Below are 21,586 nucleotides of genomic sequence, written 5' to 3'. Positions count from 1 at the left end.
CTGAATGACACAGGCAGATCTTTCTAGTCCAGTGTTCCTGACATTTAGAAACAGAGCGAGGAAACATAGGGCTAAGAGGAGTAAAGATTCATGTCAGTGTTTTACATTAGGTCACAGCACAGAGATTTGAGAATTTAATTGCGGTTGAGTGACAGATGATAGAATCATAGAATGGTTTGGATTGGAAGGAACCTTAAAGACCATCCTGTTCCAATCCCATTGACATGGCCAAGGATGACTTCCACTGCATCAAGTTGCTCAGAATCTCATCCAGCCTGGTCTTGAACACCTCCAGGGATGGGGCATCCTTGACTTCTCTGGCCAGCCTGTGCCAGTGCCTCACCACCCTCACAGGAAAAATGTCCTCCTAATATCTTATCTAAATCTCCCCTCTTTCAGCTGAAAACCATTACTCCTTGTCCTCTCACTACAATTTCTGATAAAGAACCCTTCCCCATCTTTCCTGTAGGCCCCTTTAAAGTACTGGAAGGGTTTGATGGGCTTTATGTTAAGTACAGGCTTTATTTGTTTGTGCTTATAAACTACATGATAAATGAATAAAAATTACTGATGATTTTGTGCATGAGCATTAGAGATCATGTGTTATTCAGATTTTTTTTTTGCTGTCTGATAGCAGCCAAGATGATTTAGTAGGACCCTGAGCTCTCGCTTTAGTTTTCCCACAGCTCAATCCGTTTTTAGAGAGATTAGGATTACTTCCTGCAGTATACAAGCATTATTTCCTGAGATGAACCAACTATTTGTTATTGTGCCTTAAAATTAGACCAGAAAAATTTCAGTTACTCATTTAGATAATGTTAGATCATACTAACATGCCACAGCAAGGGAATGCAAAGCTCAGGCCTCACATTCTGTTCTTAACCAACACTACCGTGACTTTTCTGGGAAGCAATAAAAATAACAATACTACTTATCACTGACTGTACACGGTGCTTTTCATCTTCAAAGCGCATTACAAACATTTACTGCTAGTTAATCTAGAAAAAAAGTATGATTTAAGGCCAGCTTCTCATAGCTTGTGTGACGAAGTTAATGTCACTTAAATCGAGTCTGTTTGTATTTAATAGGATAGGAACACACTTCTTTAGTTTAAACGCTATTGTTCCATTAAAAGCCAATTACAGACATTCAGCTTTCCTTGAATTTATAGAGCGCAGCTTTTCATTTAAAAAAAAAATTATCTAAATGCTTCATCCGAATTTAGTCTCCATAATTGTAACTAATTATAAAGCAGCTTTCCCGGACGAGTAACGGGAGCCCAGCAGAGGGAGCCCAAGATATTCCCAGGCTCTGCAGGGACCGGTGCTGGGAAAACTCCTGCCCTGGCATCATCCCTGAGCTCCAGGCAGAGCCTGGGCAGCTCCGCAGAATGCCTGGTTAAGCCAAAAAAACAAACAAACAAACAAAAAACCCACAAACAAACAAAAAAAACTCCAACAAACCTGTTCGTTTACACGTGGCAAATTATAATTCCAATTTTTGACACTAAACATACGCACATCGGTGTTTAACTGTTTTCTGTCCAGGACGTGGAAATAACTTTTTGGACTTAATAGATAAATCCTAACATATTTTGTGCTGGTGGTTCTTTATTAGAAACAAAATCAAATGTTAGCACAACAGATTGAAGACAACTTAAACAGACACTTGAAAATGAACTTTTATACACTGCTGTCAAAAGTAACTAAGTGGATTACATGATGATATATAGACTTGGTGACCACTGCTTTTTCAGATATTTCTCTAAATCTTTTTTGAGCCTGACACCTATTGTAGAGTTGAGTCCGAACCCGTTTTGGAGTTGTTCAGTTTGTATCGAGCTTCCTTTCCTGCATCCTGAGCATCTTTCCTGAGCCAAATGAGCTCAGGAAAACCACTTGCGGCTAGATCGCATCCCCGAGGATATGTTTTGCAATCCACACAGCAGCAAAGCTGGGAGAGGAACCAGTGGGAGATAACAACTGCATAACCACAATTCTTACCTGGGAAGGAAGATGGCAGCTCTCAATCCAATGAAAGGGCTCATAAAGCTGCTGCCACTGGAAAGGATCTCAGCAGCCGAAGGCAGGAAGGTGGTCAAATGTAACCTGAACACAGACCTAGTAAGAAGATCATAGAATCATAGAATCACCAGGTTGGAAGAGACCCATCGGATCATCGAGTCCAACCATTCCTATCAAACACTAACCCATGTCCCTCAGTGCCTCATCCACCCGTCCCTTAAACCCCTCCAGGGAAGGTGACTCAACCCCCTCCCTGGGCAGCCTCTGCCTGTGCCCGATGACCTTCTCCATGAAAAATTTTTTCCTAATATCCAGTCTAAACCTCCCCTGGTGGAGTTTGAGGCCAAATGCACCTGGGGTTCCCACCCGACTCCAGCCTCCTGCCCTCAGAACTTCATCTCCCCTTCCAAGGTTCATTACTATGGTTCTAGATCATTACTATGATTCTTCTCCCAAGTAACGAGCGACAGGGTGAGAGGAAATGGCCTCAAGTTGTGTCAGGGAACGTTTAATTTGTATATTAGGAAAAAGTTCTTTACGGGAAGGGCGGTGAAGCCTTGGAACCAGCTGCCCAGGGGAGTGGTGGAGGTGCCATCTCTGGAGGCGTCCAGAAAGCATGTGAACGTGGCTCTTCGGGACATGGTTTAGCAGGCACAGTGGGGTTGTGTCGATGGTTGGCCTTGGCGATCCTAGAGGTCTTTTCCAACCTTAAAGACCCTACGATTAGAAGGCTGTCACTCCTGCGGCTTGAAAGCACACAACCCAAACTTTCCGGCTGCTCACATCAGTCCCAAAATCAGCTCCGGAGTGTGACCTGACGCTATGAAACGAACCCTCAGGGCGAGCCCCTCGCGGCCGGGCTCCCCCCAGCCCGCGGGGCCTGGGTCCTCCCCTCCAGCCTCGCACTTGAACTTGACCCTGTCCCTGAGAGACACGGGGCACGAGGAGATGGTGGGAGGAAGGCTCCCGCGGGGCCGAACCCCGGAGAGACGCTCCCCGCCCGGCTCCTCGGGGCAGGGCCGAGGGGGAAGGAGGAGTGGCCGCCTCCCCTTTCGACTCGCCGGGAGAGCCGCCCCGCCCGGGGTAGCGGCCGCCCCTCTCGCCGCGGCTCGGCTGTTCCGCGCCGGGTTGTGAGGGGTCCGGGGCAAGGAGAACGAGGAGGAGGAGGAAGAGGAGGAGGAGGGGGCGCCGCCGCCGCCGCCTCCTCCCGTCCCGCCTCCCCCCCCGCCATGGCCGCCCGCGGAGCCGAGCGGAGCGCGGGGCTGTGGGCGCCGCTGGCTGCCGGCGCCCCGTGAAGGGGGGACAAGCGGGGCGGTGTGTCCCTGCGCTCGGTCCTGCCCCTCCATCGCCCCCCCGCTCCCCGCCCCGTTCCTCCTCCCCGGAGCGGAGATGTGCGAGACCGGCGGAGCCTCCTCCTAGAGCGGCAGCCACGATGAGGCACCTGCAGCCCCTGCCCCTCGTCGTGCTCCAGGGCGTCCTCCGGCTCGTAAGTCTCCGGCCCCGCCGCCCCCACGCCGCGGGACTCCGCGGGGAACCGGCTCCCTCCTCCTCCCCCGAGCATCCCGACACCCCTCACCCCTTTTTATTTATGCTTTAACCAGCCGCTCCGCGCTTTTCGGGCTCGGTTGGGATCGCGGGGCGACCCTGAAACGCTCCTTTCCCGGAAAGTTTTCCAGCTCTCCTCAAACGCCTCTTTTTTTTTTTTTTTTTTTCTTTTTTTTTCTTTTTTTTATTCCTTTTTTCCGCGTCGCGGGTGGCGTGGGGAGGGTTTGAGAGCTCCCTGCGTTTAGTTTCGGCCCCGGGCGGTGATGTGCAGCCTCCTCCGTGGAGGCCGGTGGGGAGTTCGAGGGGCCGGAGGGGCGGGATGGGGGAGCGCAGCCTTGGGAATTGGAAGCAGGTGGGCGAGGAGAGGAGCGCAGCTTCTCCCCCAGCCTGCAAACCGTCCTGTGCTGGAGGGACGAAGGGTAGAAAACAAATGGGCTTCGCCTTCAAGTGTTTGTAATCGTTGTGGCAACCTTCACTTTATTATTTTGAAATGATGGGGCCGGGGGGGGAGTTGTGCTTTGCCTCCCGTAACCATTCCTCCTGCAAAAGTTCCGCTCTTCTTCCCCAGCCTCTGCAAGTTTGCAGTCAGTAGGGAGTGTGTAATAAACCCTGAAGGGATTAAACACCCTCCTTAAGAGCCGGAGTTTGATATTACAGCGTTGAGTTGATTGATGAGTTTTCTGAGGAAGCTTATGTCAAATTCTAATCCGGTTTTTGGATTGTGCTTGTCGTGTAATGTTTTTTTTTGCTCCAGCACTTTTATCACAGCAGCGAAGTGGCGAGCTGCAGCCCTGCGATAAGCCGCGCATCCCTCTCACGCTCCTCTCCTCTTGGACAATGAGAGGCTGTTTACATCCTTCGTGTTCTCGCAGCCCCGTTTCCAGCCAAACAAGGCTGAGAGATGGGAAAGGAAAGCGGTAAATGGATTACAAAGTCGCTCCGCAGAAGGGAACCGAATAAAATCGCTCCTTCCTCCCACCTACGACCTCTCTCTCTCTCACTTACTTCTTAACAGCTATCAAAGGGATTGATTGAAACTTGTACCAGCGGGGATTGGGTTTGTTCCGCAGTGTTTTGTGGAGGATGTTGGGAAGTTGCTTGCCGTGGTCTTACATGCCTTGGCCGAAGGCTGAGTAAAGAAGCAAAGTCGCTGTCACGAATTAAACAAACCTCAAAAATCATGCGTAGTCAGTGGAGGTTTTCAGGTGGACGTGGCACTCGGCTCACCCAGGAGTCTTCGTGTTTACTGTCTTCTTGGTGTACAAACCAGCAAAGTTGTGGAGTCAATTAGTTTTATTGCCGACATAAATTAAGAAATTAAAGCAAAACGAGCATGTGTGTAATTTTTGAGGCATTTTAGGTATACATTTTAATGCTAATCTACTACTAAAAAGTTGTGGAAATACATTTTGGCATGTTATTACCAGAACTTCTGATCAACATCTGGTTAAAGTTGCGGCTTATAAATCGAGTTTGGAAATATTTGATGTCGGTGGTAATTAATCGAATACAAGTCTCTGTAGTATTCCTTGTTCTCTGGCCAGGATTTGGAGTGACTGGTGGCTTCCTGCAAGCTAATTAGCTGTTTTAGCAGGCAGGCATTGGTAGTACTAATTCTTGACCTTTTTTTTTCTTAACCAGAAATCAACATGGTTAATATTAATACAGTGCTAAAGGCTGAACGCTTCAGCCGAGAAAGAAAAAACTGTGGGTTTCAATGTTGCAATACAGCAGTGTTCTAGTAACCCAGAAATGCGACCATCGAACCCTCCTGATAGTGCAATCTTAATTTTTAATGAAAACAGAGGAGCTAGGATACAAAACGGCACTATGTTTTAGTGAAGGGGGAAGCAGTCTTTTTTTTTTTTTCTTTTTTCTTTTTTTTTTTTATATTAACTTCAAATGCTTGCTTGGCTTTCCAATACAAAAGGGTGTTTCCTACTTACCTACTTCTTAAAGGTGCACAAATGTTGGATAAAACCCACGTAAAACTTCACAGATTTCAGTAGATGCTAAAGATTACAGCGGACAATCTCGCTGGATTTCTGAAAGCAGCGTTGGCCAGATGTTGTTTATATGCTGTATCTAATATTGTTCAATCAGAACTTCATGCTTAGTATTTCCTTAAAAGAGTATGGATGCATTTTTGTAGCATATTCCTGGGTTATTATTTTGATTAATAGATGGTGTGCCAATATGCATGCAGTAGAAGCACATATATATTTCCTGAACTGCTTTGCATATTTGGGTATATTAAACAGTAAGGAAGCCTGCTGTTGAGTCAGAATAAGATGCTAACTTGCTCCTGTGTAAATGTACTCATTTTAAAAGTCAGATTTACCTTATAGTGTCAATATCGATCAAAACAGTAATTTGCAATGCACAGTCAGAGCACGTCTGGGCTGTTATTGATAAGAAGCCCAAAAATTGTTGTATTGCACTGTATTATTAGCAGGTACTCTTGCTTTACTATGAATTTTCATTAAGCTTTTCCAATTGTCACATAGCTAACAGGGCATTTGGCAATTACCTCTTTATAAATAATGGAGTTCTGCATGTTGGAAATTGAAAAGACCGAGGCATTAGAATTATATGGTTTGCAGTATGCCTGCTAGTGTTTTGTTAAGTTAGTTTTAAATGCCTTAAAGGAGGGGAACTTCTGCCACTTCCCTGGGAATATTGTTTGTCATTTTAAAGAACATTTTTTTTTTTTTTAAATGTTGTCAGTATTCAACATTTAATCTACATTTTATTAATTTGAGCATTTAAAATGTCATGGCTTGTAACATTGTTTAAAATAGCTTTAAATGGGATCTTTAAAATGTATGAAATTTACCTCTTTAAGAAATAAAGAGAAAAAATGAAAAAAGGGTTTGTATACAGGCTTTGAGGGAGGAAGTGGAGTTTGCTGTAGCTGTAGATCACTGGTATAGCCCCTATTTTCCATCTGTCTCAGTCAGGTGTATTTACAAACAAACACTCAAAGACAGGACAGGGTCATCGGGCACCTTAGCTATGTTTATTCCTACATCTTTGCAACCTGAAATTAAGGAAGGATTTTGGCAGCATTTTCTATTAGCTGTACTTAAAGTTGCATTAGCATTCCTATCAAAAGCTGTCTTCTTACATAGTCACTGGGCAGAGCTGTCACTGTGCTATAAACTTGGCAGTCAATTATTTTATAAACCCTTAAAAGCAGTTGATTTTTTTCCCCAGTAGTGTTTGTACGGATGAGAAATGTTTAGACAAAAGACTCAGTATGTTATTTTATGATTTTTTAATTTCTCCGCCAAGATTGAAGTACAGCATTTGATATGAAATTCAATAACAGATTATGTTTGTCTTGGACTTTTCAAGGGCTGAAATTGTTACCTATAGTTAAAAACAATTTGTCAGACAATTAAGCCAAAATTTTTACAGAGGTTTAGAGTTTAACAGCTTGACCTGAAAAGAACATTTGTAACTTGCTGAAGTATAAGACATTGCTTCGTACAGAGAAATAGCTTGAAAACTGAGATAAAGCTGCATTCCTATTTAAAATGCATATACCACGTGAAGCATAGAAACAGAGATGTGTCCTCTTGGCTACTTTAATTTTGTTTCCCTCCCTTGCAAACGTGGTCGGCGTAACATGGCCTTGCAGAGCGAGTCAGAAATAGACACCATGCAAAACTCTCAAATGTTTTGGAAAGGTAAACACTTCCCTCACCTTAAAGCACACAGATCAAATTCTTTCCCCCTTAATTTCAGAAAGATCTTTGTTACTAAATACACTAAATATACTTACATCACATTTGGGTTATTTTGGTATTTCTTTTGATGCTGTAGTCATCATTCTTGTGTAATGAAGTAACAGAAGTAATCCAAGGAGCACACAGGTAGTTTGAAGGTGAAGACAGCTGAACACATGCTGGTTCCAGCAGCTGGAGAATTTAGTATCCTGAATGAGGAGTAAACTGGATGGGGCAAGGTTTAGTTTACATAGGAGGTTAACATGCAACGCTGAACTCAACTTGTCCTTAGGTCACATTTTTTGACCTAATTCTGTGGAATTGGGGACTGATATTTTTCAGTTTCTGCGCAGGTTGACTGGGGCACAGAAAGGTTATAGATTCTATTTAAAATCTGTACAACCAATCTGCTTGACTGATGTCTGCTAGACCGTAAGATACCCCAGGCTTCTCTGACACAGGGAATGTAAGATCCACATCTCAGTCTTTCTGTGTGTAACATGGAAAGCGTTGTTCTGCCATTGTAAAGCACGACATATCAGGGATGTGCTGTGAACATCTTTTGTTACTTTTAGAGCAGTGTAACTGTCAGGAAATTGAAACAGAAGGATTGATGGCATCCAAACGCTAAATTGGGATGTGCTGATCCGTCTCACCTTTGTTTTGTTTCCTGAGCCTCTGCAGGAAAAGAAATTGGACATGGTAGTCGAAAGGGTGCAACAGCAGAAACCACTCACTGGCCTGCACCTTCAGGGCATCAAGATGCAGGGAGGTGCAACTCCGCTCTTGGTGCACCAAATTCTTTCTACACGGTTGAAAATTTTACCCTTAACGAACAGATCTTAAATAATAATATATGAGGAGAAGAAAGAGCTGCTCGGCATGGCAGGACATGGGAAATGAGCACAGGGCAGGAACGGTCGTGGGATGCTAGTGCCTCGTGTCCTGTAATCTGTGGGTGAGCTGTTATCCTGAATTTGGCTCAAGTGTTGAATAAAACATGGTAATTCTTGGGCACTTCTGTTAAATAGCTGTAATAAGGAAAGATCAGTGCTTGTCTTTTCTGAACGGTTTTATGACAAGAACTGTAATTCCATAGGTGTGGATTACTTCTTCATCAGAAACAGAGAGAGCTGTTCTGGTGCTCAGAAAAAAATCGCACTTTGAGGCTTTCAGACATACATGTCAATATATTAAACGCAAATGCGGTAAGGAAAAAGGAAGATTTTTTTTTTTTCCTTTATCAGAAAATCACTGTGATAAGTGACTGTTTAAAAGCAGACATGCTTCATGGGACAGCACATTTGCTCTGTGCATCTGTCTTCTGGCACTGATTTTTGCCCACCTCTTTAACTCACCACTTTGCCATACCCATTATAAAGCAAAAGTACTGGCCTTGAAATTTTTACTAGGTCAAATCTTGCAGAACCAGAAGAGAGGAAAGTGAAAGCTCGCACTCGTGTGACTGTTGTGTGTTTATCCTGAATTTGATTTCTGAATATTATCTTTTGGCCTTTCACTTCAAATCTTAATAGACTTCTGTGTATCTCCCAGCTCTGTTCGTTGTTCCCATTTTGTTTTCATTCTCTCCATTTCCCACCTTGTTTGTAGCTGTAGTTGATGTAGTTTGTTGAGGTAGTTCAAGAATCAATCAGAGTTAAAGAAGGTAATGTGTAGACCTGCTGGGTAGACTCTGCTTCCAGCAGAGCATCACTAATGTTACTGTCAGGTCCATGAGAGTCACATTTCACCCTCTTAAGGTCCCTTTCCAGCAAAACAGCACTTCTCATGCTTGCAAGTTTTCACTGATTATCTATATTCATCCTGTTTATCAGTTGTTTCCTTGTGGCTCATGCTTCAGAAACTATTACTGTATGGTTGTAGCACTGAAACTGCTAGAATCTGGGTAGAGTCATGCAACAGGGTCATGCCTGCCCGTTCAGTCATGCACTTAGGATATTCTGCATTAAATGAATCGATAGAGGAGCCTCAACATAAGGGTGCAGCACAAGAGTCTGCACCTTGCAGCAGGTCTCCTCGCAGACTGGAACACAGGTTGGACCCTGATGTTCATCGGCTTCCAGACCCCCTACACCAGGCGCGTGGGGTGCTGGAAAAACTATGGGGTTTGTGCAGAATTATAGGAGTTGTCAGTGCTTTGCGGGGTGTGCAAGAGATGGAACGAGTGGTGGATGAGTTTCTGGATGCTTTTCCCACAAAACCTATGAGGTCAGCAGATCAGGACTGGGAAAACAACCTTAATTTCTTTCTTGTGGGGAATCTCCTTCTGGGCTGGTTCTGTAAGCTCTAGGCTCGGTTGCAGATAACAAGAGGTTCACAGATTAAGAGCAGAGGGGAAATAAATGTCTATGAAGTTGGGTCTACAGTTAAGACTGAATAGTTTTGTCCTTGCAGCAGAGATTTCGGTGCTGCTGTGATGCTTTGCTTTCCCTGGGAGGGCAATGCTTACTGTAAATACAGAATTTGAATGACTTGATTGTAATTTAAGGTAGAATTAAAAAGCTTTAAGAGCTGGAGTTCTTGAGAGAGGTTTTCGCTTTGTTCTAAACGACTGGTAGTAATAGAAGCTGTTAGGACCAGGGAAGTGAAAATGAAAGAATAGGGAGAAATAAAAAATAAAACTATGAATCTAATGTCTCTAAAATCAGGTTTTATGCGCACTGGGACCAGTTATGGTTATTGTGTCATTACAGTGCAGAGTTGAGGCTGCTTCAAATGTTCTAATTCTGCTTTTCCAGATCCAGCATGTTTGGTTTATGTTCAGTTGAGAATTTCCTGACCTTATACTACTCATTTTTGGTGATGACCAGGTATTTCTAATACCATGAATCACCGGTATAAACACAACCTTAATTACCCATTGTCTAGAAAGATAAAACACAATGCATAGAAGTGCTTCTATATTTGTTCTGCTGTTATTTAGGTATAATGGCTTTTTATGGTTTTGATGGAGGAGGATCTGGCTGTGCTGAAGCAAAAGAGCACTGGGACTTGGCTGAGGAAGCAAGAGGTGAATATGAGAAAGAGGAAGAAGATGGAAATAAAGCAGCTCCGTGGGCAGGTTTAGCCATTGCTGCAGGAGGAGAGGGGCAGACAGACCGACAGTAAGAAGGAACCTGCCCACAGTAACACCAGTTTCTCCATGTGAGAGGCCACAGTCACTCCTTTCTGCTGTTATTCTTCCCACTAGAGGTTCTTCCAAGCAGCCCCTCAGCAGGGGTAAGCAAAGAAGGAAGGTTTGAACTCCTTGACTTAATTCATCTCCTTGGCTGTACAAGCACAAGAATCTAGGAATTGCCGTGAGCAGTTTTGGGTGCTGTTGCTCTTTTCATCCCATGACGGGGGATGAGGAACCACAAAGCTTAGTGCCCTAGGAGGGTAAAACAGGGGACCTTGAAGTTCTTTTCCCCTTAGGCTACCTATTTCTTTTCTCCTTGCAAAAGCTGATTGCTTCTTCTGTATATTGCATGTGTTTGGAAAGTTGGAATTGCTGTTGCGTATGGGGCTTAGAGGCTCTCGTGGCCAGTGATTTGTTCTCCAGCCTTCAGCATTAGCTGTTACTGGTGAGCTTGTTCCTCTGCCATTGGCACCCTTAACCATAAAATGTATTTTCTTCTCACTCCAAGCAGCTGGGTGCTTCTTAGAAGGCGAAAACTTAAGAGATCAGAGTACTAGGTACCTAACAGTAGCTTTATAGTACTCTGTAGTTGGATTACATGGTACTTTATAGTTATGTTACATGCGTGCTCTCATTATTCTGGGAAACCGAGGGAATGAAGGCTGATTCAGCTTAATGAAAGAGACCTCCAGGATATGTTTTTCAGCTCCACCTCTAGTGGACCAGGAGAGTGTTCTGCATAGCAGAATAGACCCTCTCTGTCACTCGCCTCTCTCAATACAAAGGCAGAGGCAGGGATGAACTTTATCAGAGGAGAAGCTGACTCCTGTGATGTGTTTGCATCCATGGTGAATGACAGTATGTTGTTTAATGTGATTTATTACTTGAGATTTTTAACCCATTACTATTAAGTTGACACTCATGTATTTTTCCAAACTGGATTTTAGTGCTGTGCCACGTGCTTCCCCCAGACAAAATTCTAGTATATCTATATTTTTAATACAATAACACAATATTTTCGTATTTTCTGTCTCCAAAAGACAAGAAAATGTATAATTAAGAGTAGATATTTAAAGTTCAATAAACTGTATTTTGATTATAATCATCTCAGAGCCATGTATTTGGAAACCGAGTAACTTCAGGGTTTTTACTCAGGAGAATATATAAATGACATAGAGTTAGGTTTATCCCTACCCTTAAGAGACACTTGGAGAAGGAAAACATAAAACACAGAAAAACCTCCTGAATGTCTTTACAATAAATTTTACTATAATTTCAGGACAAAGTATAATTACATTTATTTCATATAGTACAGGGCAGAGGTTGCATTATGAGGCCATGATCTCCATGAGTACATGGAAACTCTGCTGGACTCCATTGGTTCATGGGGTTCAACCCAACTCCAGTCTGGAAGTAAGATATGGCAGCACAATTCAGTGCCACTAAATCTTGCTGAGAGACTAGGGTGGCAAGGTTTAAACCTAAATATGTCTAAGCAACCTCTGGATATGAATGCAGATTTAAATTCAGGTGAAACAACTGTACGACTGCTGGTTGTAGGCCATGCACACATGTGTTCCCCTGTCAGGACAGTTAGTATTGCATGTGAGAAACTAAACTCACAGATTTTAATGCTTAGTTTGGGGATAATTATAAAATCCTCTTGTGCTTCATTCTATTATGGAGTCTTAAAATCAGTTTCTTAAATAGGTTAAGGATCAAACTTCAAACTTTTGCTATAAGATTAAACCCCCATAGCAGCTGAAAAGTGCTGCTGAATCTGATCTTAACTGGACAGTGACTGGGACATGTTTGGAATGATATAATGCAGACGGCGTGCTAGGGAGAAGGCTAAAGCCTGTGTTGTTTTCCACTCATTAAAGTAACAAAATGCTAATCGGCTTTGTGGAAAGACTCCTAGTAGGTAATATTACCTTTGTCAATGTGGCACCACTGAAGAGTTATCGGGTGTGTTAGCCTGGGCTGCTTTAAATTAGATGATTGAAACACTTACATGTGACAGGCACTAATTAAATTGCACCTGACTTTCTTTTAAAACAGGTGAAATTTCAATTCTGTGGCCATTCAAAGCAAGGACAGGACTGATCTTGAACTCCTTATTGGGTAGGACAAATCCTGTGCTTCAGCTGCAGTTGTGTGCCAGACTCCATCCCACTGCTGAGCCGCTGTGTAGTGTACAGTTATCGAATCAGTCCTCCGGTACAGGAAACATCCATTTTTGAGCTGATTTTGACTCAGACTGCACTGTCTTCTGTGCTGAATGACAAAGCCATCAGTCTTCTCTGTATTTGCCTGGCTTGGGTCTGTCTGCTGTAGGGAAGTCTCTGGCCCTTGAGGGAGCTTTTGCAAGCTCTACTCTGACGTGAGCTGCCTGCTTGCCACCTCTTTTTCTATCTCCCTCCCTCCCTGCTCCATTCATCTGAAGTTTTTTTCCAAGCAGAGAATGCTCAGCTCCTCTAGGATAAGCAGCAGCTCTCTTGCTTTCTTCTTCCTCCTGGAGATTCCCACCTGATCCAAAGTATTGTTGCCAGGAGCAGGTAGAAAGACCTTCCTTTCAATTGCCCAGTAGAAAAAATACTTCAACTTTGTTTTTTAAAGAAAAGAATAGTGCATTTGTGCAGGAAACAAATCAAATAGTTAGAGCCACCTTTCCAGAATCTATTAGTTTTCATGAGTTCACCCTTTGCTGACAATGCTCTGTCCACAGTCTCTGGTAGCGGATCAATCCAAAGGCATTGTTGGCTTTGAGTCCTCGGTTGTCTAATATACTTCTAGAGTGTTTCCATTTAAAACTGTCCATTTTTTAACCCAGTTGTTACAAGGCAAAATTTGAGTGCATAGCCACTATTGAAGCAAAAAGCTGGAACATGATGTGGGGGCTGTCACCCTCTTTTTACAGAATTTCAGATGCTGTAGACACTGCGCTATTTCTCTAAAAATCATATTTTTTCCTTCTGACACTCTGTCTCTATGAAGGTCTTGCTGTAGCAGTGAGCTCTGGTGTGTAAAATTTAGACCAAGACATAGAACAAACTGCATTTTCACCACATTAGCATTCTAGGGGAGCAGTGGGTTTTTTGTTTCTTTACAATTTCTCTCCTTCCCCATAGAACCCAAAATCCCAGTATTTTTTTTTTTCTACTGCAGTTCTGATGAAATCATGGCTGATATTTTTCCTTAAAGTTCTTAAAAAGTGAGAGAGCCATTCTCCTCCATCTCCCTCTTCAAGCCTCTTCTTATTTTTCTTTTCACTAAAACTACACCTAACAGGAGCTAGCTTAAAATAATACCAAGGTACTTGAGGGTCTGACAAGAGAATAAATTCATTGTTGAATCAGGACCTATTTGATTTAAAATAAATTAAATGCCTCTAAATGTAAGAATGAAAAAACATGACATACCTTATATTTGGATCCGTTTTATGGTATTCACCCCATAATCCTTTTATTCAGATATGCGTGACCTCTATTATCAGCAATGGACAGCCTAACACTGCTGTGAGTAGGGAATTTAAACTCTGCATTTTATTTAACAAAACCTTTTTGTGGGTATTGGATGGGATCTGTTACTCTGCTTGCTTGGACTAAAGGTGCAGTGTTGCTGTTTTTAATAATGTTGAACAATGAGGGGAGGAATGAATTTAAAATAGCTAACTTTGTATTTATGATGACTAAGAATACCATTCTGCAGAAATGTGCCTTTTGGTGAGTTTGCAATATTCTTTCAATGAACAGCACAGTTATTTTTGGCGGAATAAAACATTCATATTGTGAAAAATACAAATATAATAAGTACTGTATCTTTCTTGAGTTTTGATGGATTGGATTGTCTTGTCCAGTTGAGATTAACTTCTTGATTTATTTATATTACTTGATCACAGTAAAGCTGGTAACTCTGAAGGAGATTGAGTGTTATGTTCTATTTAGATATTAAAACTGTAGTCCTGATAGCACAAACCAGTAGTCACTTAACTGACTTTTCCCATACCAGTGATACTAATATTCAGGGAATACTGAGATAATTTGCTGAAAGGCTGTTGAGGATCTCCATAATTTTTGCTTTCACTTCTTCTACCAACAGAAAATGGGTTTTTTTGAGCACCAGCTTTATCTTTGGGAAGAGGGAGCCAGGTCTGGTGAAGAGGGTAGGTCCTCAAGCACAGGGATGTTGTTATGAGCTAAAAACTGTTCCACAGGCAAAGCGTTGTGGGCTGGCGCATTGTCTTGGGATTAATTGGCTGTTCCCTCTTAGACACCGGTGTTTTCCGACGGAGAGTGTGAAAATGTCTGTACTTTAAGACGCGTCCACTTGTACTGAGCGAAGCAGTGACGCTGAGCCTTGTCTCACCGTGATAGGTTAGAACACGTTTTGTAACCATCTCTTTGTCTCTCCCCTCCTAGTCTTGATTCCTGAGCTATAGAGTGAGTCTTGGGATTTTTTTGTGTCAGACCTCGTATGCCCTGTGTCCTGATTTCTGCCTTACCCTCTACAATTATTTAACAGAAACCTTAATTATCCTTGGGATCACCAGCTCTGTCAGATCCGATTGAAGTGCACAGAATGGCTGAACAGTTATTTGAGCGGTACTAGCACACAGCTGATGGGCAACAGCATGACAGGAAGCTTCATTTTCTTAGGAAATGGACTTAAAATAATATATACAACAGAACTACATCTGAAAACCAAACCACATCTGCATCCCAATCTGAAGTCCACCAGGACTTCTTGGAGTGGCCACATTTCAGGGATTTGGTTGTTATTGTATAGACATGTAGAGGCTACAGGAGACATTTTAGTCATGCCTTGGCTGTTATTAAAACGTGGTTCAGGGTCCTCTTCAAAATACTCAACTGGAAAAGATGTAGCAATTTTAGTGAGGCAAGAATACCTACACAAATAAAGGTGATATTTGCCCCCCCCCCCCCCCCATTTCTTCAGTTTAAGGATAATAACCTAAATGTTATCTGGAATTCTACTGAATTTTCCAGAAATGTAAAGTCATTAAAAGATAGTACAGAAATTTTCACTCTCACAGATTTGAATTAAAGACCAGTTTGCATATGGTGCCTGAGAAAGGGACTCGGCAAGCTCCACATACAGAAGGGAGGGAGATACCTGCCAAGGTCCCAGGAAGAAAGGAGCAGTAAGTTTAAAATATATCCCTTTTAGAAACTTCACATCCTTCTTCTAGGTTGCAACGATGCCTTCTTTCACTTTGTCTAGCAGGCTTTTTTCAGGGAAGCTGGTTAGTTAGAAAGCTTATAATGACTAATGAATAAATAGGTGATAATATCTCCCTTCTCTCCATGCAAATAAGGCAGCTCTCATCCCCTAATTAGGGTGGCAGAAGGGAAAGGGAACCTGCCTCTCTCAAGACAGTATCATATTTATCAAGGTAGCCAGTGTTCTACAGGAGGGTGCTCAGTCCCTGGCCTCGAAGGGACTGAGAACTGCTTGAATCTACTTTTTTGAGGGAAAGGGAAAGAGGGCGAGAGAAAATAAATACAAATTTGGTGGGGATTTTTTGGTGATAAGATATGCATGTTCAAATTTAGTGAGAGCACAATAGTCACTTCCCTCTCACATCTACCAGAAGATGTAGTTGCTTCTGCAAGAAGTTATTGGATTAATAAAATAAAATAAAATAAAATAAAATGTGATGGAGGCATCATTGTAAGCATTTTTTCCTCTTTCTTTGACCTTACTCAAAGGTGTGTGTGAAGACCACATTCTGGATTGGATCCTTCAACACAAATAGGTGAAGGAATGCCTAGATTCATACAGAGAACCCATACGTGGGTTAGAAGCTCAGCAAACCATGGTCCAAAACAAAATAAAGGGAGTTTGCATTCTTAAAACATAAGGACTACTTGGGTCATGGGTGTTACAGGTTACAGATTTAGAACCTAGGCATCCATTATAAATCTGTGGAAAAAACTGTACCTGCTGTCTCTCAAGTTCTCCCTACTCTCTTGTTGTTTACTTTAGCAGATGGCTACCAGGACAAGGTACTCAATATTCTCCGGTGATGTACGGCTGCTCACATAGAGCCCTTCTAAGTATTCTTCCTTAGTATTTTTTTAGAAGGTCCCAGGATAATCCCTAGGAAGTTTCATAGCTGATGGTATATTGTTTATTAAGATTTCCTAATACTAAACACAAAGTTTTCCTAATTCCTTCCTGTTATCCTTAGCTGTTGTCTTTTCTATCACTCTTGAGACACTTTACTTTAGGCTGCATTATTTGCCTGTTCCTGGAGACATTTTCCTCAAAGAACTACAACATTAGCAGTATGAGTCACAGCAAGTTTTGCCACTTTATTGATCTCTTCCACTGTCCATACGTGTTTGGAGCAACTTGCATCTTTTTTTCTTCCATGTTTCCTGTTGCTTTTCACAGAACATCTTAATGGAAAGATATCCGCAGTGCTGACCCAACTTATTAGGGTTAAAAGATACTATCTAAGCATAGAGGACTCTGCAGATGAAAAAAAGTGGGGCTAGATTCATAAGAAAGACATTATCTTCAGAATAATTCTCTTGGAATATTTTTTTTCTACTTCAGACTGCAATGCTTTCACTACCAATTTTTTTAAATCCAGCTCTGGATATGCTATCTGGGAAGTTTGGGGTTTTTTTTCTGGACATCAGCAGTCAGCCCATGAGGATGGGATACTGTGTGCTATGTGTATATTCTGAAGATGTGAACTATGTGACTATAATTAGTACACAAGTTAAGCACGACACTAAAAGGTAGGATGAGTACAGTGAAGAGGTTTTGATCAGCTCAGAGCTCGGTGAGAACATTCTCATATTTAGCCAGAAACATTACCAATGTTCCCAATGTTTTACTTCTATTATGAGCTCTTCAGGGGCGCCTTCTGCTTCATGTACAGGGCTGAGCACAAATCAGTGCTCAGAGTAAATACAGTAGTGGCTGAGAAGAAAAGTAACAGCAGGAATTACACATAAACGGGTTGTATACCTAAATATTTTGCTCACTCTCTAATTTATGATTAAAGAAATATCCCATGAATTCCCGAGAGAGATGTTTATTTGCAAGCAGTGACAACCTTTGTAGCTGACTGTGTTAGAAAACTTCTGCTTAAAGATGCTATAAAAAAATCACATGTTCTGTTGGTATAAACCTGATATTGCTTCAAAGTTCCTGTTCCTAAAAGAAATAGTTTAGAGTAAAATAGTCCTTTTACCTGGAAAATGAACCTATTTTACCTGGAAAATAAACCTGAAAATATTTACCTGTGTGTAAAATAGTCCTTTTACCTGGAACCACTACCTGCTTCTTGTACAAGACATCATCTTTAATAGATAAACTTTCCATTAAAAGCTAGATGAGGTGTTAGTTTTTCTTGCTGTAGTCAGAAATAAGAACAATAAATGTGTGGGAGAAATTCATTGATTTGGTTCAAAACATCAAGGTGCGAGCCTATCTGAAGTATAGACAAATCGGTTTGGAGAAGACTCCAAGTATAGAATTATTGACCTGTGGAGGATAAGATACAGAATAACCTTCCTAGGCTGTATTTTATCAATTTTAAGTAGTGTTTGCAAGGTAATTTAACAGTCTCATCCCCCTCAGGAAAAAAAAAATTATATAGTAGATGCATCGGGGCTTTTCCTAAAACTGTTTTCCTTTTATAAATTACACTGCTGTAAAAATACATTAACGTTCTATGCATTTACTGATGTTCTGTCAGACAGTATAAATAAGTACAACTGATTGATTTGACTCATGAAGGTACACAAATGTCTCTTTTTCCAACCTGATTGCTCATTTTCTGATTGCAGTCTCAATTCTGAGGCCAACTGGTTGAGCTCTCTCTATGGTGTGTCACAATCACTTCACAAACGATGGGGTCTAAAACGCTACATCCATGCGTAGGGTGAAAGGTGAAGTCAGTCAATCACAATGAATCTTTTCTTATCTTTGAGAATTGCTTTTATAATTACAGAAGTTAACTTTTGAGATAAATTCTTTCGCACAGTGCTAATTGAATGTCTGCGCAGGGCTATTTTGAAGTCTATCAGGCAAGAAAAATATTCTGTTTTCTTCAAAACGCTTTTGAGCCCTCTATTCAAGAAGTGCTCTGTCTTCCAGACAGCTCAAATAGGAAGCACTCCATGTCTAGCTTTATTACCAAGCAAGGAAGAACATCTCATCCTGCAATACATTTAGTATATATATGTAAGGCGGTGTCCTGGGAAGTTAGCAGATGAAAGCTGTCCTCTAAGTCTACACACAGTACAACTATGACTTTTGTTTCAAGGAATGTGTACATTTGAAACAAGGAAAAGAAGATGCACAATTCATTTATACACTGCCATTCAAAGCCTATAATTGGGATAATTAAATTAGTTAGGTTTAAAAAATAATCATAGAGTCATAGAATCACCAGGTTGGAAAAGGCCCATCGGATCATCTAGTCCAACCATTCCAATATTCCTATAATGGTGATAGGGATATTATTTTATTTTTCAAATGGATCATATCCAGTGTTTGGCTCAAGTATTTCTCTGTTGAAGGAAAGACAGTGTACCTGAGTGGGAGGAAGGTGGTGGCAGTGCCTTTTCTAGTAGCTATGCTTGCTTAACCTGGAGAAGGAAGTCTACCCTCCCGTGATACTGCACCGCTGGCATAAATTTGGCCCTTGAGGAACAAACACTCAGGCACACTGCTGATACTGAGAGGAAGGAGCTAACTTGAATACTCAGCACCCATCAGTGTCTGTTGAATCGAAAAGTAGGTTTTCATTTATATGGAAATTCTGTGTATTTAATAACACCCCGCCTTTGGATTCTTCAAACTCAACAGCAACAACGTTCAAAAATTGTATTTTGAAAATATCTTCTTAATGAGATTTGAAGCAAAGAAGATTGTTTAAATCATCTTCTTTGGGAATTGTATTTTTGGGGGCTTTATTTTGTTTATTCTGTTTTGCAAAAAACTACGTCAAAAATTTTCAGTAATGATAGTGATTATGAAAACTAAGCCTACAAAATCTCTCTGTGAATTCAATCTGTAGTCTTACAGAAGAATGGGACTCCATGTGTTACTGACCTCCAGTTAACCACTCGTTAACTACTATTTTCTGAGCCCAAGTCCAGCTGCTTTTTCACCTAAACAGTAGCCCGTTCATCCAGGTAGTAACATCTCAACTTGGAGACAGAGATGATTGGGAGACTGTGTCAGGAACCTTGATAAAGGAGATGACATTCCTCTGCTCATCCACAGATCTAGTCTTTTGATAAATATTTGGCAATCAATTTAGTCAAGCATGGTAAATTTAGTAAATCCATAGTAAATCTATGCTGGCTCTTCCCAGTTGTCATCTTCCCCTTCATGTGCCCAGATATGACTTTAGAAGGGATTTACTCCGTGATTTCCCTGGGGACTGAAGTGAGTCTGAGCAGCTGGTAATCTCCTGGATTGTTTTTAGCCTCTTTGAAAAAGGTCACTCTATTTGAGGTTTTCCTGGTCATCAAGGAACTCTCTCAATCTCCAAGACCTTTCCAGCTTGATAGTGAACAACCTCATAATTAACAGCACCAAGCTCTTTCAGCACACTTGGATGATACGCATCCATTCCTGTGGACTATGTATGGGTTCAGGTTGCTCAGGAGATCCATGACTCATTTGTGTTCTGTGACTGCTAGTAAGGATTACGTAGGGAATAGAATCAAAACTTTCAAGGACTTGAATCAGTTACGCTTAGTTGTGCAAGAGTCAAATATATCCCTTTGAATTCAATTCTGCATCACAGAGATAGGTATCACTGCTTTTTTATATAGTGACGATGCTAAATGATCCTTAAGACAGAATTTAAATGATCACTTGCAAAGGAATAGTTGTCATTCATAATTTTTTCTCTAAATTCATTAGGAAGACAGGGTGGTTCACTTCAGGTCTCTTTAGGAGATCTGTGCTTCTTTACTTACACGGGTGGTCTTGAGTTTTGTCTTCTAATATTGCAATTGGCTTGTAGAGGCAGAAGGAAACGTGCTTCTGGGGCACTGAAAATGTTCCTTGTCAGTGAGGATGCTGCTCCAGGGGGGAGCTGCGATATGCACTGTCTTGGTGACTGGAACAGCAGTCCTGTAAGAACTGCTTCCTTTTCCCATCTTTCCCTATCCCTGTATAGTTTGAATGTGGTATACTTTTCCCTGAAGTCTACATCAGCAGTGTACAGGATTCATCCAAAATGTTGAAAATGGTAGTAGTGTCAGTTAGCCTCGTTTCTGGAGTAAAAATTCAAGGCCAGCTTGCTTAAAAACTGATTGTTGTGTTCTTTGCTGTGTTCCATTTTAGCAATACTCAAGATACAGACATAATACATGCTTAAGGCCGATGCAGGAAGATGATTTGCAATTCTTTGTAAATCACAACTTTCTGAATTCAGCCCATGTTTTATGGATAGCAGGCACAGAGGTAAAACTGCCAGTTTATGCTTCAAGTCAGTCTAACAGTTTTTGCTCCTGCAAAAACAATTTGCATTTTTAATTGTCTGTTTGTGTCCTATATATTAAGGGCTTGTAGGTACATTAATAAATTGAGGAAAATCTAGATAAGCAAATGAACCTCAAAGCAATTGTATCACCTGAAAATGTATTAAGTATAGTGATATTCTGCAGCTATGGAAAGAAATTATTGTTAGCCATTGTTAAGCACTCACAGTTTTCTACCATACGGAAACTCCGTTCTCCCCTCAGTTTGTTAGCTGAGGTAGTGACAAGATGCAGAGAAATGACAGATTTAGCTAAGGATTTGGAGTCTGAACACCTGTGCAGTGTCATGCATTTAAAAATAGAATGTGACAGCAAAATACATCAACCCTCAAATGTCCACATGGAAACCACAGGGGTTTTTACCTTCAACTGTTACGGAGAGAAATAGCTTTCAGTCATCAGCGTCCAAGTGAAAATGCAAAGCAAATGATGTTTTGTTGATGTCCAAAATAAACAGGAACAAATCAGAGCAGTACGCACAGGTGCACCAAGAATATTTAGTAATCACCATATCATTCTCCTCAGTGATGTTCTGAGGGCCTTTATCTTTGAGTGGTGTAGATGATTAATGGTCAGCAACAGTTTCTTCAGGAAGAACTTGCT

At 41.6% G+C, this 21,586-nt stretch overlaps 1 protein-coding gene across 1 annotated transcript in view; it reads left to right on the top strand.

Moving 5' to 3' along the window:
- Nucleotides 1-3,234: 3,234 nt before the first annotated feature.
- Nucleotides 3,235-21,586, top strand: part of NXPH2 (neurexophilin 2) — a 41,142-nt gene continuing 22,790 nt past the window's right edge. The window contains exon 1 of the mRNA XM_069861577.1: nucleotides 3,235-3,510. Coding sequence (XP_069717678.1) covers nucleotides 3,457-3,510 — 54 coding nt within the window. The 5' untranslated portion in view covers nucleotides 3,235-3,456. The remainder of the gene's footprint in view (nucleotides 3,511-21,586) is intronic.

The sequence above is a fragment of the Phaenicophaeus curvirostris genome, chromosome 7 (genome assembly GCF_032191515.1).
Source record: "Phaenicophaeus curvirostris isolate KB17595 chromosome 7, BPBGC_Pcur_1.0, whole genome shotgun sequence".
In the NCBI taxonomy this organism is placed as follows: domain Eukaryota; kingdom Metazoa; phylum Chordata; class Aves; order Cuculiformes; family Cuculidae; genus Phaenicophaeus; species Phaenicophaeus curvirostris.
This window is presented reverse-complemented; position numbering and strand designations above follow the sequence as displayed.